The sequence below is a fragment of the Nelumbo nucifera genome, chromosome 1, assembly GCF_055504915.1.
Source record: "Nelumbo nucifera cultivar China Antique chromosome 1, China Antique-T2T, whole genome shotgun sequence".
Taxonomy (NCBI): Eukaryota; Viridiplantae; Streptophyta; class Magnoliopsida; order Proteales; family Nelumbonaceae; genus Nelumbo; species Nelumbo nucifera.
In genome coordinates this window covers 144589334-144608600 of record NC_142649.1, presented here as the reverse complement: position 1 = coordinate 144608600, position 19267 = coordinate 144589334, and the positions used below count along the sequence as shown (strand labels likewise).

Here is a 19267-nt window from a genome sequence, read left to right as displayed (position 1 = left end):
GGGGTAGACCTGTTCATGGGCTGGGTAGCCCGATGGGTTGGCCCAACCTGGCCTATTCTAAGTTGGGCTTTGAACATGAGTTTAGGCCCATGGGCTCGAGCTCATGCTAACAAAAAAATATATTTTATATAATAAATATATATGTATAATATATTGTTTTCTTTATTTCTCTTCTCTTTTTTCAAGTTGTAGTGAGAATTTTCATTATTTTTTAGTTTTAATGTTTTTTAATATAAATAAATTAGTTTTTATTGAATAAAAAAGAAAAACTCATTTTCCCAATTTTTCTAGTTAGGTTCGGACTCGGGTTTGGATGTTTTATGTTAATAATTTAATATAAAGACAAAGCCTGACCCAAACCCGGCCCGTGAACATGTCTAGTGTGGGGATATCATGGCCCAACAAGGTGGGTTTACCATTTAACTCAATCCATTAACATCCCTATCCGGGAAGAGCCACATCATTTGAGTGTGGATAACTAATAGTGGTCAAAAGCAATACTAGTTATGATTTTTTCACTTCTAAAATAAAATTCATTAATTAAACAACTAATACAATCACAAGAACATTTAATCCAATCACCACTAGGGGTGCAATCGAATTGAGCTCTAATCGAATAGTTTGGGCTCAAGTTTTAAATCTTAGGATAAGTTTGATTAGTTATTTGAACTTGAGATCAATCAATAAAAAATTTGACTCGAAATCTCATGATATATTATAGAATACAAAAATATATTTTATTATATATTATATAAATTTTTTTTATGTAAAATATGTTTTATATTTTATATATAATATAAGAATATATTATATATTATAAAAATATATCATATATTTATAAAATATAAAAATATAACCATTTTTTATCTTTTGAACTGAACTCAAACCAAAAAATAGATTTGAAATCAAATTTAAACTCTAACTCTTAGTAGTTTAGTCGAGTCAAGACAAGACATGCCAAAGTTCAGCTGGCCTAGGCTAGATTACACCCCTATTCACAACATTAACTCCAATTAATAAGACTAACTAGCAAAATTATGAGCTAGTACATTCTTTTTGTTTTTTGGTATTCGATAATAGGCACCATTAATAACTTCTCCGTGACCATTTTTCCCCAAATTGCTGGTAGGGGGATTTGATTCCACGTCAACTGGAACAAACCAACTAACACACCAAGAAGCCAGCCCTCGATTGGTTAAGGCAGTACATTCAAAGCTTTGCCAGTTTGTCTATAACGTAAAATGAAATATGACCATGAATAGATGCCAAAACATTAGCATCCGTGAGCCAATTGTCTTAGGGTTAGAAGCATAGGGCTAAATCTTTGTTTAATTTTGTCACACTTGGTTTAGGGACCTGAACCTAGCCATGGAGTCTCAACATATCCCGTGGCATCTGCAAATGAAATAATAATTAGGGACCCTCTTAACCCTTGATCGATTGTGGGTTTAAAACATATAAAGATCAAACTGAGTTCTTTTGCAAAGGACACTGTACACATTCGATTTCCTCCTATACATTGGATTTTCTCCTATAAAGAAATAAATTTTGAGAAGGTTTTTGGATTGTGGGAAAAATTTAAATTACTTGTGGTAAAATAGATAGTTTCTAGAGGCAGGGCAAACAACTGAGACAGAAGATTCGAATATTGATAGGTAGCATGAGAGAATTTGTATAATTTTTCTATCGGTTGGTGTGGAGTGTGGCTAGAGCTTACAGAGAGTTTTTTCTTAATCCTTGAAGAAATCTGAAAGGGGCTTTTTGTATATTAACTATCAAGCACAGAACAAAAGATTTCTGAGAAGAGAAGAAGAAGAAGAAGAAAGAGAATGGGGAAGAAGAATTTGGGCTTAAATGAAATATCTAATTTTTAAGAAAGGTTTAATTAATGTTTGAAGAATTGATATATTTTAAAAAGAGTATTAACGGAGGGATTAAGCTCTTGGGTAGTTGTAACACAAAAGTCGGACTCCACTAAAAACAGCTGCAATCATTTTATTGGGTTAGTAGAGAGGGGAGTAGAAGGAAGTTGGTAGGAAGTCCGGACTGATTCTAGTAGCTGAAACAAGGGCCACACACATCTCGTCTCCATCCGTTTCTTCTCCTGTAAATTAAAATCCCATTTCAGACTTTCAGTAAGCTACTCCTACTACTCTCTCTACACTCTTCAATTTTCTTCCCCAGTCACCATCCTTATTATACAAATATATCGCCATCCTTACCACCACGACCACAACAACCAGAAAAGAAAAAAAGAAATGGAGGAGTGCTCTCATGAAGAACTCCAGCAACCTATCTTACAATTAAAATCACCGTCCGTATCACGGCAGTCGTCGGCCGGGGAGTACAGATGGAGCGACCAACTGGAAAAGATACTAACGGATCCCCATATACCGACGTTGAAGCGCTATCGGATGGCCACTTGGATCGAACTAAAGCGCCTCTTTCTCCTCGCTGCCCCCGCCGTGGTCGTATACATGATCAACTATTCCATGTCCATGTCCACCCAGATCTTCTCTGGCCACCTCGGCAACCTGGAGCTCGCTGCTGCCTCTCTGGGCAACACCGGTATTCAAGTTTTCGCCTATGGTCTCATGGTACATAAACTCAAACACACAAGTTCTAGCTAGTACCGACTACTTCTACTTGCTTATTCTCTGTCTGATATATATATAGAGTTCTGAAATTATTTTCAGCTGGGCATGGGGAGCGCAGTTGAGACACTGTGCGGCCAAGCATACGGTGCTGGCAAGTACGGAATGCTAGGCATCTATCTCCAAAGATCAACTGTAATCCTTATGGCAACTGGGATTCTACTCATGGTGATATATATCTTCTCCAAGCCCATCCTGATTGCGCTCGGTGAATCATCGGAGATCGCATCGGCGGCAGCGTTGTTCGTCTACGGCCTTATCCCACAGATATTCGGCTACGCTGCCAACTTCCCAATACAGAAATTCCTGCAGGCGCAGAGCATTGTGACTCCCAGCGCCTACATATCAACGGCTACCCTTGTCGTGCATCTCTTCCTAAGCTGGATCGTTGTGTTTAAGGTGGGTCTGGGCTTGTTAGGAGCCTCGCTGGTTTTGAGTCTGTCGTGGTGGATCATCGTGGCGGCTCAGTTCCTCTACATCGTGGTGAGCGAGAAGTGTAAGTACACATGGACTGGTTTTAGCATGCAGGCGTTCTCTGGTTTGTTCGATTTCTTGAAACTATCGGTAGCTTCAGCGGTGATGCTGTGCTTGGAAACTTGGTATTTCCAGATACTGGTTCTGATTGCTGGGTTGCTCAAGAACCCCGAATTGGCGCTTGATTCTCTCTCTGTTTGGTAAGAAAATGATGGTTTTGCTATGGCAATTAGATCTGGTGATGAGAGCACTTGGCTACTGCCATGTGATAAATTGTTATTCATTAACATGTGAAACTACTCTTTGCCCTGTTCAGCATGACGATATCAGGTTGGGTGTTCATGGTTTCAGTTGGCTTCAACGCAGCTGCAAGGTATATATAGACAGTCCAAGTTAATTAGTTCTATCACCTAAGAAGAAGATGGGGATTAAATAAGTAAAGCTTATCAAATATTAGTGCACAGATGGTGAAAAATAACATACAGATTGAAGTACATCATCGATGGTTATTTAAGCTTTGGATCTGTTTTGCTTTCAATAATAATCGTAATAATTAATCAAAATGATATATGTAACAGTGTTCGCGTGAGCAACGAGCTGGGTGCCGGAAATCCAAAGTCGGCGGCATTCTCCGTGGTGATCGTTACTTCATCGTCCTTCATAATAGCTGTGATCGCGGCCATAACCGTGCTGGAGCTACGCCATGTCATCAGCTACGCCTTTACCAGCGGCGAAGCGGTGGCCAACGCGGTTTCAGACTTGTGTCCGCTGCTGAGCATCACTCTCATCCTCAATGGAGTCCAACCCGTCCTTTCAGGTGCTGCTTAATTTCTAGCCTTAAATGATTCCTGGATTAAAATTTTATGTAGACAATTTTAAGGGTTTGCTAAAACCTCCTTGAAGTTTCTGGTTGTTGCTAAATACCTTTCCTGAAGTTTGGTTATTCCAATCACCTCCCTTAACTCTGACATTGTTGCAACTTTCATATGATGAATCACTACCCCATTTTCGATCTCTTAAATTGATTTTTTTTTTCAAATTTTTTCTTTAGATATCAATCACTCAAAGGTAAAATTGCAACTTCAAATACTTTTTTTTTATAAATCCTTGTAAAAACTAGCTTCAATAATAATTTCATGAATATTTTAGAGATTTTATGTCTTTTTTAGAAGATTCTAATACAGAGGGACTACTTACAACTATATTAGAAAATTTAGGGGAAGTGATTACAATCACTAGACTTCAGAAAATATTCCAGCAGTGGTAAGAAACTTCAGGATAGGTTTCAGAAATTTACCCTAATTCGAACTTGGCCACTTTGGCCTTGTTTGTTTGCTATGCAATTTTATTTGCACTGATGCAAAAGTATGGGACCGACCACAAATGAGTTAACGTCTAAATTTTGGTTTCATTTTGTTATGGGTTTTATTTATTTTTTATTTACAATAAAAGACAGAGAAAAATAGAATCAGCAGTTAGCTAGCAAAATAAAATAAAATCCGAAACAAAAACGAACCTAAATTTATAATTTTCTCATTTACATTCTCATGCATTTGTATTAGTACAAATGAAATTGCACTGCAAAGACAATCTATCAGATTGGGAAAGGGACAGCACCCTGATTCCTTCTTAGCGGTTGAATTCTTTGTACCTTTTCTTTCTCTAACGGTCTAACCTACTGAAGAAAAAGCTATTTTGTTGCCTGGAAGGTGTGGCGGTTGGATGTGGATGGCAAGCTTTTGTAGCGTATGTTAACGTTGGATGTTACTACATTCTTGGAATTCCACTGGGGGCCCTGCTTGGTTTTAAGTTCGATCTTGGTGCTAAGGTACGTAATGAAATAAAATACAGAAGTTAATTATCTCTCTCTCTATTGGGAAAATTACTCAAACATCTGCCATACATTTTGAAACAGATCGGTAGGACTTTCTTAGGACATCCCTATTAAAAGATACATGAAAACTTATAAAGATAAATAGAAATTTGTAATGACAAGGTGCTTTCGGAGATGAAAACTTGGATTTCTAATGGAAGGAGGTCTGTGTTGTGCAGACATATGTGATAGGGATGTAGCCTATTTCTAAAGAACTGAGAAAGTTTCAGCCATTTTCAAAAGGTATAGGGCTTTGCTGTGTCAGCTTTTGGCTTTGAGAGTCGGGCCTCCTTACTCAGTTACTCGGACGTTTGATGAAAAATCCAGTAAAACCAAATTAGTAGCTTCTCCAAAGCAGTTCACTTGAAAGCAGCTCAACCAAAGCTTCAGTTTGCTGGTCAAGCGTCACATCTTTAACGTCCATCATATACACCACACACCATCCTTCCGATTTGCCAAGCGTCTCCTTTTCCTTCTCAACATCAAGACCATACCCATCATACAAATCAATCAAACCAGCATAAAAACGCAAGAGTCCTTTTCTTTGTTTTTTGGTAAAATACAAAAATCTCCTTCAAAGTTTTTGACAATCATAAAAACCTCACCTCATTATAGTTTCACTTTAACAAAAACCTCCTTTTCACCAATGAACAAGACAGAAAATATCAATAGATACAAATACCCTAGCGTCATTTAATGATTTTGTAAAGTACCATATTTGCCCTAATCGGGCGACAAAAACCTTCCTTTCCCGGCCCTCTTTCTTTCAACCTTATTCTTCGTTTCTTTAAAGAGAACAAAAAGTTTTTTTTTTTTCTTTTTTCCTTTTATTTTCCCGCTTTCCACCTTTGTTAGGAAAAAGAAAGAAAGTCATGTAAATGAACAAAAAAAATGGGCTGAGTTCTCTACTATTCCATCTCATCCAATGTTTTTTCTAGCCCCACAACTGGTACCAAATCATTTCAATCAATTACGACCAGTAAAAAATCCATGTTTGGAAGAACCTGATGCTCTCTTAACTAGAATTGCCTTTGTCTCGATGTCACCTGAGCAGTATATGTCAGCCGGTGCATTCAAATCTTTCGCTATAAAATTAACAAGCATAGTGAAATTGGGAAATCAATGCAAGGAAAAAAAACAGGGCAGAGAGAAAAGACAATTCAACTAGTAAAGGAGAAAAAATGCATGCAATGCTTTGTTATGAATAAACCGTAGGCTATAGCAATCATGCAAATGAATTAAAGTATGAAGGCTACCTTCAACATTGGGCTTCAATCAATCTTAGAAGTTGTGGACTCAGTCAATCTCGACCAACCAATTCAGTCAAAAATCTCACAAACTTTCCTGTTTTTTCGATTAAATCAAAGGAATTCTTAATACTTCTTCTGTACAAATAGATCGAGAGAGGTTTCTTCCGGCCAGTAAAGAAACAAGGCAAAAATCCCCTTTTCTTCTGTTTATTTGTTTTGATTGTGTAATTAATTGTACAACAACGGTGGGTAGCAAACCACATGTGATCTTCAGCATCTTCAAGTGTTAGAAGACACACCATAGGGACGATGTAGGTGTTGAAGCAAGAACAAGGGATGGTTGTGTTGTAAGAAGCGCTTGGATCTCGGTTGGAGCTGAGTGGTAAATGGAAGAGGTCAGAAGATGAGACGAGGAGTAGCAAACAACGTTGAAAGAGCAAGCCACCAAGGCGTAGTAGGTCCCCCCCACAACCGTCGTAGTAGGTCGCCGTAGAGAAGAAGCAGGTCTCTGTATAAAAGCAGTAGGTCTTCGAGTTAGCGTTCTCGTACTCCCCCGTCCAGAACCGTAATTACACCGCATTGAACGCGAAGAAGGGGAAAATTCTGATGCAGACTAAGATGGCCAAGTACGTTAGATGGCCACCTCAGATGAGAAGAGACCCCTCCAACAGGAACCTGAACAAATACTGCCACTTTCATTGGGACATCGGCCACGACACTGAGAACTACCATAACCTCAAGGACTTGATTGAGGAGCTGATCCATTGAGGTTATTTGAAGTAGTTCATCAAGTGGGAGGACCGAAGCCGACCTGCCGACCAACAAAGAAAAGTGCCACAGTCGAGTAGGGACCAGAATGGAGACTAGTTTCCCCAGACCCACCACTAGTAGAGCGGCCCATCCATGGTGTTATTAACATGATCACGGGAGGGTCCATAGTAGCAGGATGTAGTACCTCGACGGGAAAAAACTCAGCTCGGGAGCTCGAGCATGAGGACAAGAACCCGCCGAAGCGCCCTCGTAGGAGAAAGTGATTTACTTCACCAAGGATGACGCTCGCAGAATCCAGTATCTGCACGATGACGCCCTCATAGTCAAGTTGATCATAAACGACTTCGAGGTAAAGCAAATTCTAGTTGACTCCAGAAGCTCGGCCGATATCATTTTATTGGAGGAATTCGAGTGGATGGAGCTCGAGAGGAGGGACTTACAACCAACCGACGTCCCCTTGGTTGGCTTTAGCGGAGTAGTCCGACCCCTAGGCCGGGTGTGAGTGCTAGTAATGATGGGCTCGACACCAAACTCAGTGCATTTCAATCACGACTTCCTAGTGGTCGTGACCCCCTTGCCCTACAATGTCATTCTAGGCCAACCTATTTTGCACACCCTTCAAGCAGTAATGTTGACCTACTACTTATCCATGAAGTTTTCAACAAATTATGGAGTATGTAGGAGTGGTGTAAGGTGATTAGCTTGAGTCTCGCAATTGCTACGTGGCCGCACTAAAGGGGAAAGGAAATCAGGCCATTAACATTGACTTTGAGCCACCACAGGAGAATGACAATGAGAGAGCTTGCCCCATGGAAGACATCGTCCTGGTGTCGGTCTTAGATACCGGCCCTGAGAAGATGGTGTAGATCGGATACCGCCTCACGGAACCATTGTACATTGACCTGGTAAGTTTTTTAATTAAAGATATAGATATTTTTGCTTGAACACCAACAGAAATGCCCAGCATAGACCCCTCCGTCATAACTCATAGGCTAAATGTTGACCCTTTAGTCAGACTAGTCAGACAAAGGAAGAGGAACCTCACCCAGGAGCGGTGGAGGATAGTAGATGAGGAGGTTAGGAAGCTCTTTGCAACAAACTTTGTTAGAGATGTCCAATACCTGAGTTGGATTGCCAACCCAGTGCTCGTGAAGAAAGCCAATGACAAGTGACACATGTGTGTCGAGCTATTGAGTTTCATGAATACATGCTCCGGCTACAAATCCAAATGGATCTGGTCGATGAAGAAAATACTGCTTTTGTAACTGAGATGGACTTGTATTGTTATAAAGTTATGCCCTTTGGTTTAAAAAATGTTGGAGCGACCTACCAACGCCTTATAAACAAAGTTTTTTCTAATTTAATTGGAAATAAAATTGAAGCTTATGTTGATGATATGTTAGTGAAAACCCAATTTTCAAATTCTTTGATTTCTGATCTTAATTGTGTTTTTGACATTCTAAGAAAATACAACATGAAACTCAACTTGAACATGTGTGTCTTCGAGGTCACGTCGAGCAAGTTCCTCAGGTACATAGTGAACCAACGTGGCATTGAAGCCAATCTGGATAAAATCCAGGATATCCTAGATATGAGACCCCATAGGTCAATTAAGTAAGTTTAAAGGCTGACAAGTCGGATAGCTGCACTGAATCGGTTTATGTCTAAGTTGGCTGGGTGATGCCTTCCGTTCTATAAAGCTATCAAGAAGAACCAAGACTTTGAGTGGACTAAAGAGTGTCAACTCGTGTTTGACGAGCTCAAGAGGTATCTCAGTCTGCCACCTTTGTTGACCAAGCCAGAACCTAGAATTGAGATAAAACTCTAGCTCTCAGCGAGTGACGAGGTAGTCAGCTCGAGGTCCTAATTCGCGAGTTAAACAAGGTGTAATGACTTTTCTACTACGTAAGTAAAGTCTTGCGTGCTACCGATATGAGGTACCCAAATATCAAGAATCTGGCCTTCTCGCTAGTGTTAGAGGCCTGCGAATTGTGCCCTTACTTCCAAGCCCACACAATAGTAGTCCTGATCAATCTCTGAGGCAAGTTCTTTAGAAGCCCGAAGTCTCGGGAAGGTTGACAAAATGGGCAATCAAGCTCAATGAGTACGACATCTGGTTTGAGTTGTGCCCAGCGATTAAGGCACGGGTCCTGGCTGACTTCGTCGTCAAGTGCACGTTCAACACGCTGATTCCTGAAGTCGGCGAGGGCACATCCAACCAATGTGGCACCTGGCCCGACTTGGGACGAGGAGCCCTGGATCCTCTATGTGGATAGGTCGTCCAACTAACGTGGAAGCAGAGCTGGGCTGATACTTTACGGGCCTAGCAAGGTGAAGCTGGAGTATGCTCTCTGGTTCACATTCCGAACGTCGAACAATGAAGCCAAGAGTACTAGGCATTGATAGACAGGCTATCGTTGGCGAAGGAGGTCGGTGTGAAACACCTCGTGGTATGCAGCGACTCACAGCTAGTGGTGAACCAAGTGAATGGACAGTATGAGGCCCGGGAGCCCACCATGTCAGCCTACTAGGCCAAAGTTAGGGAGTTCCTACCCTACTTCCACTCTTGGTTCATCCAGCAAGTACCGAGGTCCAAGAACACCAAAACCGATGCGCTTTCGAAGTTGGCTAATGCGATGAACACTACGAGGAGAACGACCTACATTGAAGACCTTCCACGACCTAGCATAGAAAGGGTAAGAGTAGAGGTCGCTCTTGTTTTGGCGACAAAGCCGAGCTGGATGGATCCACTCGTTGACTATCTATGCCTCGAAAACCTACCTACATAGTGTAATGCATCTCGAAGGGTGGAGCGGCAGTCAGCTCACTATGTAATCATAAGCGAGCAATTGTATCGCAAGTCATTCATAATCCCTTACCTGCACTGCTTGCACCCAAGTGAAGCAAGCTAGGTGCTATTAAGGGTGTCCACGATTCGGTTAACCGAACCATGGGCAGCTTTTGTAAACCGAACCAATACCACTGGTTAATTGGTCTGTCGGTTTCGGTTTTTGACCAGTTTAGTTCTTCGATTTTTCGGTTTTTTATATTTATAATATATATTATATAAATATATGTATAATATTATATTATAAATAATAAATTATATTATAAATATTATAAAAATATATAATATATGTATATTTATATATATATATATATTTATATATAATATATATAATATATGTGATATATTAAAAATATATATAAAATATACATATAAATATATATACCGGTTGTTTTGTAGGTTAACAGAAAATCGAACCAGTCCTTCGGTTTTTCAAAAATATTTAACTGATTGGTTCGGTTAACTGCATTTTTCGGTTTGGTTTTTCGATTTTTCATGGACACCCCTAGGTGTTATGTGAGATCCACGGAGGTCTCTGTGGAGGACACCTGGGGGAAAGGCGCTACGACAAGGCTATTACTAGCCCATGATGAAGGCAAACACACTGAAATTTGTTTTAAAGTGCGACAAGTGCCAACAATAAGCCAACATACCACACTAACCCGCTGCCAACTTGAGGTACCTTATCAGCCCGTGGCCATTTACACACAATGGGGGATAGATATCATTGGTCCCTTTCCACTTTTCACTAGACAGAGGATGTTCTTGGTCATTGTTGTTGACTACTTTACGAAGTAGGTGGAGGTCGAGCTGCTATTATCCATCATAGCTCTGAACGTGCATAAATTTTTCTGGAGGAACATTATCTATAGATTTAGACTCCCCAAGGTGTTGATATCAAACAACGGGAAGTAATTCGAAGGCATCAAGTTCTAGTATTGGTGTGGCGAGATGGGAATTCAATAGAACTTCACCTCGGTAGCTCACCCTCAGGAAAATGGTCAAGCCAAAGCTATGAACAGGGCAATACTTCATTGACTCAAAGATCATCTCTCCCGAGTTAAGGGTTTGTGGGTGGACAAACTGCCCAGTGTCCTTTGGGCTTATCGAGCTACCATTAAGACGACGACCAAGGAGACTCCTTTCAACCTAACGTACGGGATGGTGGTTGTCATCCCAACCGAGATCTAGGTGTTGACCTTGTGGTCTGAGACATACGATGAGGAGGCTAACGAGGATGAGTTGTGGACTAACCTCGACCTGGTAGAAGAAGTCTGATAGCACCAACCAGGTCCTAATGGAGTTGGGATGAAGCTGACTTAAGCTAATGTTATAATAATTCAATACCTCAGGAATAAGCAGATGAAGAGGGAACCGAAGACCCACTTTTAGGGCCTCCTCAAAGACAGCGACCTCGTCGTCCTCGTGCTCCCATGGGTATCCCTCAAGGGGAAGAGAATATCCGAACTGATTTGGAATCCTATACCGGTCTACACGCTCGTAAACGTTATCGGTAGAGAGCTTGATGGGACTAAACTAGTCCAGTGCTTTAGCCCTACGGGAAAACGAGACCCTCTTATGAGAACCTCACTGGTCTTGAGCTGAGGTCCCTTCCTTGGCCTGACAAGACGGACCACCCTCTTCCTTTGACTCACTACCAAACATTATGAATGAAACAAGACTAAGGAAGATGACTCACCTAGGATGAATAAACTGACCTCGTCAACAATATCGATCACTTTGACAATGCCGAGCTCCGCGATCTCACCAAGAACTCCAAAGACAGGGATGATAGAAATGGACCCCCGAGGGTCCTATTTATAGATGGATGAACCGAACTATGGACGGTTGAGATCAATTGGATCCAATGGTTCGCAAGGGTGCAACAGTTTGTATTTTGAGGTGAAATCAGTTTAGTGCATTTTTTACGTCTGCGTGGCCTAATGGTTGCATGACATCCGTGTGTCCCTAGTACGCTACCTTGTGCTTAGGTCAGACTGACCGAACCAACTCGATCCCGAACCATTGGTCGGACTACAAACAAGGATGGAGAACAAACCAAATCATCTCGGGTTAAGACTACTCCCTCACCAGACAGATCACGCTGGACTTGGGAGTGAGGGAAAATTGATGAGGGATAATTTGGTCCTCCAATGATATCATGACATGTGGCATCGTAGAACAATAGGGTGACACCTCGGCACCACATAAGCAGACCCAAAAGCACTTCAGATACTTCCCAATTGCCTCAACGACCTCGACACCACCCTAGTAGACCAAGTTGTGAACAGCTAGGCAAGACTTCAGGTCGATGTAAAAGGCAACCTGCTTTCACCGAACTGCCCTGGCTTCGGTTAGTGATTTGCCTAACGCGTTGAGTGACCTCCCCCTTAAGCGGTGTATCGCCTCCAAATTCCTCGAGATCACGATATCATGATACAAGAGCTGGTTATCACCCCGCCCGTTTCAAACGGAATTGGGTAAACACTATCTGCTTACACAGAGTCCACCTCCAGGTGTGAAACCACCTTCGAACCAGATAGGCTGGAAATCCCATATGCATTTCGTGAGGTTCATGACAGCTCGCTATATAAGCGAGTCACCTCTAGCCTTATAAGGTAAGTGCAATTTAGTATTCAAGCTCTCTAACTCTCTCTTGCTTTTTAGCTCGTAGAAAAACTCTAATTCATTGACTTAAACATCTAAAATATCTACATCGGGTAAAGTTGCCCAAGTAGTTTGATATTCTCCGGATTGCACACAGTATCACATGTCGAGATCAAAGGCATACGGGCCGTAGTCAAATTTAAATGCCCAGGGACCTTTCTGTGTAATATCCATCAATTCAATTATAAAGATACAATTTAATGGAGGTAGCCCATACGTACCCGGCCCATAACTTACTTGCATAGACGGGCAGCATTTCTCCACGTAACTTGCATTCCGACGAATACAAAAAATAAATAAAATAAAATAAAGCATTTGAAATTGAAAGGAAGGATTCTGTCTTAATTACATGATCATTATAAATGGCGTTGTGCAGGGCATATGGTCTGGGATGATCGGCGGCACTATGATGCAAACTCTGATTTTGCTCTGGGTTACGTATCGGACAAACTGGAACAAAGAGGTATTCCTACTACCCATTAATTCTTACTTATCAGTTATCACTAACCACCTGGGGAACTGATTTGGGCACTTCCAATTTCTATGAGACAAAAACACAAACATCTTCGTTTTGTGAATTTCGTCAGAATCAACAGTGGTTCTTTTCCTCTGCACTGGAGTCTAGAGATATATGCCGGACAGGACCTGTAAAAATGCCACCCTTCATTTAGCTGCATAATTGTTTTTCGTTTTCTTCTTAGTTCCTGAGTTCTGACAAGACAAGAGTCGCTTTTCGTATTGACTAACTAACTAATTCTCCACAAGAAAGTTTGGTGGCATAACCTCTAGTCGCAGAGACGAGACGACCAACTGTTAATATGTCTTCCAAAAGCAAGTTCATGTTCACTCTTGCTCTTGGGCCGGTGGAAAATACCGCCACGTTACTCCTGTTGGCTGTTATCACATCAAAAAATTTAAGAATTGAGCGACGTGGACCGATCCACTACCCACCGTCGGATTGTCGGAAGACGGTTTACTAAATGGAGGAAAGGAAGAGGCTAGGCCTACTCCCAGAAGGAGAAGATGGGTCGATATATTTTACAGTTTACAAACCATCACAAACTTCTTTATCTCTCTCTTTCTCTCTTTATATATATATATATATATATTGCCAGCTTTTTGGAAATTGATATTTCAGGTGGAGGAAGCCACAAAGCGACTTAATAAATGGGAAGACAAACCAGAGCCACTTTTGAAGGATTAAACCATTGATGATGATGATGGATCAATTTTACGTCGTATAATGGCAGCATTTGATTTGATATTCTTCTACCCACCGCGAGATAATGCCATCGATATTCTCGATATTAAGTTGAAAGCCTCTCTCTCTTTCTCTCATATAGGGTCGAATCCTTTGTTAATGTATGTGAATTAATTGGAACTTTTGTAATGAAGAGTGATAAAAAGGAGTCCGTATATCCTGCACATGTCTTCCTACACATTTTCCTGCGCTGACCTATCAGAGTGATACACGTCAATTATCATGCGGATTAAAAAATTTATACATTAGAAGCATGAAATACCACCACACGGTTAATAGTTGAACACTAAAAGATGTTCTGTTTAAAGGTTCTCTTTAAAAACACATTAAAATAAAAGTTATAAAACAAAAGAGAAATAGCGATGAAGATAAACCTGTGTTTTGTTAGAAGGTTTTCCCTAAGGCGATGTTGCCAATAATTTAGGAGCTTATGATAGATAATTACAGTTTTGATCTTGAAAGCATGATCAAACTATTGAGCTAGTAAATGGAAAAAGAAAAAAATAGAAAGCACGGCAAGAGAAAAGAACATTGAGTGTTGGAATGACAGCTGAAAATATAACAGAAAGAAAAAAAAAGAGAACACCAGATTTAACCTGATTTGGTCAAATTATGTATATCTGCATAGAGGGGTATAATGGGTATTATGAAAAATAAGTCTTCACCCCTAATAAAACTTAAATGGTGGATTTAATTGATGTGCCACCAATTTGAATGTGGTGGGCTTAGTCGGTGGGCTATTGAGAGAGAGAAAGAGGATTGTTTACTAGCTACAATGATGGCTGTGATTGGAATGGAAACTTCTCATCCCTTCCTTTCTCTCTCTGGTTTGATCATCAACAACGAAGAAAGAGAGGAGACCCATCTCTCTCTCTCTCTTCTCCTTCTTCTTCTCCCAACACCACTCTGCCCCTGTTTTTTTCTATTTTATCCATTCAATCTTACATCTTCTGCAATTATTCAATTTATGTAATAAAAATCATGTCATGCTCGGAACAAAGAAGTTACAGCTGAGACTACATTATGGGGTCGTTTCCCTTACTTGAGACAAATTAATGGAACTTGAGACTACATCTGCTGCGACCGTCTCCCTTACTTCATTATGGGGTCGCAAGAGATTGCTGTTGCTACGGTGGTCGCAGATATGTGCCATGCACCGTAAAAAAGGAGTAATTGAGAAAACATTGCGTCAATTTCAGGTTGCCACTTCAGCTCCGCAAACGGGGGCGGATTAGTGCCTTACCCTTACCCCTGCTGGAGCTGGACCCGAAGGCCCAAGCCCAATATACTTTTCTATATGGCTTGGCCAACTTCCGCAATTACCATTTTCCGGGGTGATCTGGTCAATGCTCATATTTAATTTCTTCTTTTTCTATGTTAAAAAGTGAGGAAATAGGAGAGGGAGAATTGTTTTTTATTAGTTTGGGATTAGTATAAATTAGTGAGAGCCTAGTTAATTAATTGCCCTTTTCACTTTCACCCTAATTAGTAAATTCAGTTTTTATAAGAGCAATTTTTTAGGGTAAAATACTAAACCTCTCCTCATATTTTACATAAATACTGAAATATCCCTTCATTTTTCAAACTGGACTTAGACCTCCCCTCTCACATTTATAAATGGTTACCTTTGACAGAAAAAGGAAAAAGACTATACCCCAAATTAAATTTGGGATTTGATTGGCTAATAGTTTATAATTAATTTAAAGTGAAAAAACCCATTGTCTTCAACCTTTGAAATAGTAAAACTTGACTGCCATGGTGGAGCAAGAACTCTTGCATCTACACCCATAGTGTAACAGACAATGATTGCATCGATGAATTATGAAAAGGTTGCTTAAGATACCTTTTTTGACATTTTTCTTTTTTTGTTTCTGATTCTTGCACTTTTTTTTATTAACTAGAAAGTGGGTTTCTTCGATGGTAATTAAGAATTGGTGATCTTAATTTCCTCACAAAAGGGTAAATGAGTATTTTTATGAACTTATTTTGTTAAATATTAACTTGAAACTTTCATCAATAAATCCTTTTTATCTATTTTTTTTTTTATTTTGTAGAAAGATATTGCAATTTTATGATTTTTTTTTTATTTTAACCATACATACCACATTGTGTCCACGATTGAATTAACACAAAAGTCAACCAAATAAAAAGATAAAAGAAAATCTAAAAACAAGTATGAATCTGTTCAAGGTTACTTTTTTCTTTATGAGGATTTTTTAAGAAAACTAAGCAAAGAGATAATGATGGATAAAATTGAGATTTTTAAAAAACTTAAACCACATATGATGTCATGTGCTAATAGATATTGGACGGAGAATTAAGGAATGGGTGACTATGCCATCTCTGGACACGGGATTTTAAAAAACTTAAACCATTAGCTTGTGCAACATGGTATATAAGTGATAGCCAATGTTTTAGCAAAGAGATAAGGTTCTTTGTACAAGGAAGATAAATTGAAGATAACATTGTTCTTGCAAAGGAAACAACACACTATATGAGGAGACAAAAAATGAAAAAAAGATGTACAATTTTAAAGATCGACATGTTAAAACCTTTTGATAGAATAGGATGGTGGTTCCCTTCAAGGTCTTAAGAAAAATGGGCTTTCTTAATAAATGGATTCAGTTAATAACCTAATGTATTACTTCAGTTTCTTTCTCAATAAAACTAAATGGAGAACAATTTAATATCTTCAAGCCCAAGAGAAGTTCAAGACAAGGCAACCCACTTCATGGTTTTAAAAGGCGGCTGAGGTGAGGCGAGAGGCGCACGCCTCAAGGTGAGGCAGCCAAATTTCGCCTGGCCTTGGTAGCCTCAGTCTTAGATCAAGGGGCATAAGCCTCAGCTTTAGTGAGGCATAGGCCTTTGGCCTTTCGCCTCAATTTACATAGGCCTTTCGCCTCAAGTTAAAAGGGTTTTGGATGGGGAAAACTTGATTTCATGATGGGTAGTTTTTGAAAAAAATAAAAGAAAAAGTGAAACCCCAAAAAATGTGGGTTTCCATCGACCAAAACTGTTGTTCCCCCTTTTTTGTACAACCGATCGAACTCAAGATTTCAAGAAGACTTCTTAGTGCTCATAGACTGAACTCAATATTCAAGATCAAGAATATTGGAGGGAGGAAGACAAATCAAATTGTGCATACAAAGTACAGGTCCTCCTCCTTGAATCGTGCGTACTGCATAGTGTGTACAGGTCCTCTTCCGCCGCCTCCTTTTCCTGTATGAATCCAGATTCAATATTAAAATGCATTTCAATATTTCCTGAGCTGAAATGCATTCCAGAAATATATTGAATCTGGATCAATATTAATTTGATATTTCAATGAACATGATAAGTGTTGTGATGATACATGTTGCATACAATGAACGTGATATTGTTATTTTATTAATTTGACTATAAATTTGTTATTCTCATTTGAATGTTTCCTTTTTTGTTGATTTATCCTTGGGTTATTTTTTATACAAATTTTGGCATGTTCAACTTGATTTGAACAATCATCAATTGTTGAACCATACATTAAGTCACAAACAATTGTATAAACTTTCAATTATTTATTTTTTCATAATTTTTAAGTTTTTAATTTGAGGCTTACACCTCAAACCACCTCGAGGCTTATGCCTCGCCTCTTTAGCACCCAACTGCCTCGCCTCCGCCTTTAGCCTTTTAAAACCTTGATCCACTTTCACCATAATTATTTATTTTGGGAATGCAAGTCCTATCAAAGTTGCTTAAGAAAGAGGAATTAAGAAAGAACATTCGAGGGGTCAATATAGCAAGGAGAGCTCCGGTAGAGAGTCATTTATTATTTGCTAATGACTATATAATCTTTTCTAAAGTAGAGTTCGGCCATGTTTAGGAGTGCTTAAGTTAAAAATAAGTGCATAAAAACAAGTTCTTATTCAAATAAGCACTTATTTGCATTCGGCACCCAACTTTTTCAAGTGCTTATTTCTTAAAATAAGCACTTATTTTATATTGAGTGTTTGGTAGTCTTTTTCTCTAATAAGCACTTAAATAAGTATTTGTGACTATTTTGTCCTTCATTTTCTTTCAAATTTTCAAAATATACCCTTTGAAAACACTTTTATTAAATTATTTTTATGAAAGTACTTTTATGAAAGCACTTTTATAAAAGTATTTTACGAGAGCACTTTTAAGAAAGTACCCTTACGAAAGCACTTTTGTAGTACTTTCACAAAAGTACTTTTATAAAGTTCATTCATAAAATTACTTTCGTAAAAGTGATTTTAAAAGCACTTTCTTAAAAGTGTTTTTGTAAAAATGCTTTTATAAGTGTTTTCATAAAAGTACTTTTATAAAAGTGCTTTCATAAAAGTACTTTTATAAAAGTGCTTTCATAAAAATGCTTTCACAAAAGTACTTTTATAAAATTCAACTAGGGATATTATAAGTGGTATTTTAAAATTCAACTAGGGATAATTTTGGAAGAAAAAAATTGAATAAGTACTTATTGTATAAGCACTTAAAAAAAGCTGAAAATTTGGGCTTAAAAAATAAGTCCTTATTTTTAAAATAAGCACTTATATCGGACTTATTTCCCAAATACTAATAAGTGCTTAATGGCCTAAATAAGCACTCCCAAGCATGGCCTTAAACCAATTTAAAAAAGGTCAAAGAAGTATAAATTAGAAGTTTTCGAAAAGTGGTTTGGACTTTAGACAAAGGATTAATTATAAAAAATCAAGTGTTCATTTTAGCAGGAATGTACATAGAAGACATCAAAGGATATTGAGGCAAATGATAAACATGAAAATCCTATCTTGGATGGCAAGTATTTGGGGAACAAAATTATTGATCAAAGAGCTTTTTAACAAAGTCAAGAAAAGGTTGGAAGCATGGCAATTTCAAATATTATCAAGAGCTCGTAACTAAACAACTTTTAATTAAGTCAGTGGGTCAAGTTATACCGATATATCAAATGTTCGATCCACAACATTTTGCCAAAAAGCCACTGATAGTAAAATGGAACAATGGACCAGAAAATTCTGGTGGGAGGGAGCAGAGAAGAAGGACCCTTCACCCTTATCACCCCATTACATGGAACAATATTTCAAAGGCCCAAGAATGAGGGTGGCTTGGGTATTACGAGTTTAGAAGACATTTATTATCCTAATCAAAGCCTATTTAGCACCCAAAAGGGAGAGAGGGCATTGAAGAACAACACAATTAACTTACAAGTCTATGAGTTAATAGATGATTAGCATACAAATCCTTCTATAGGACTTCAACATGCTCAACATATGAAAGAAAAAAATGGTCAAGATTATGGAAAACAGCTGCTCCATACCAAATACAGGTATTCTAGCCTCGGAGGGTTTATGGTGAAGGAATTCCTATAAGTAGGGGCGGCCACGAGCCGATCTCTTCACGAGCTAATCAAGCTTGGCTCATGAAAAGCTCGGTTCGACTCAGTTTCAACCGAGATTCGAGCTGAGCTCAAATAGC

The 19267-nt window shown here is 39.1% G+C and overlaps 1 protein-coding gene across 1 annotated transcript; it reads left to right on the top strand.

Moving 5' to 3' along the window:
* Positions 1 to 2009: 2009 nt before the first annotated feature.
* LOC104610914 (protein DETOXIFICATION 40) lies at positions 2010 to 13962 on the top strand. The gene is made up of 7 exons (XM_010277770.3): positions 2010 to 2597; positions 2697 to 3328; positions 3445 to 3501; positions 3707 to 3945; positions 4838 to 4956; positions 12914 to 13000; positions 13676 to 13962. Exons 1-7 carry the CDS (start codon positions 2259 to 2261, stop codon positions 13739 to 13741), a joined length of 1539 nt encoding a protein of 512 aa, XP_010276072.1. The 5' UTR covers positions 2010 to 2258; the 3' UTR covers positions 13742 to 13962.
* The last annotated feature ends 5305 nt before the right edge of the window (positions 13963 to 19267 follow it).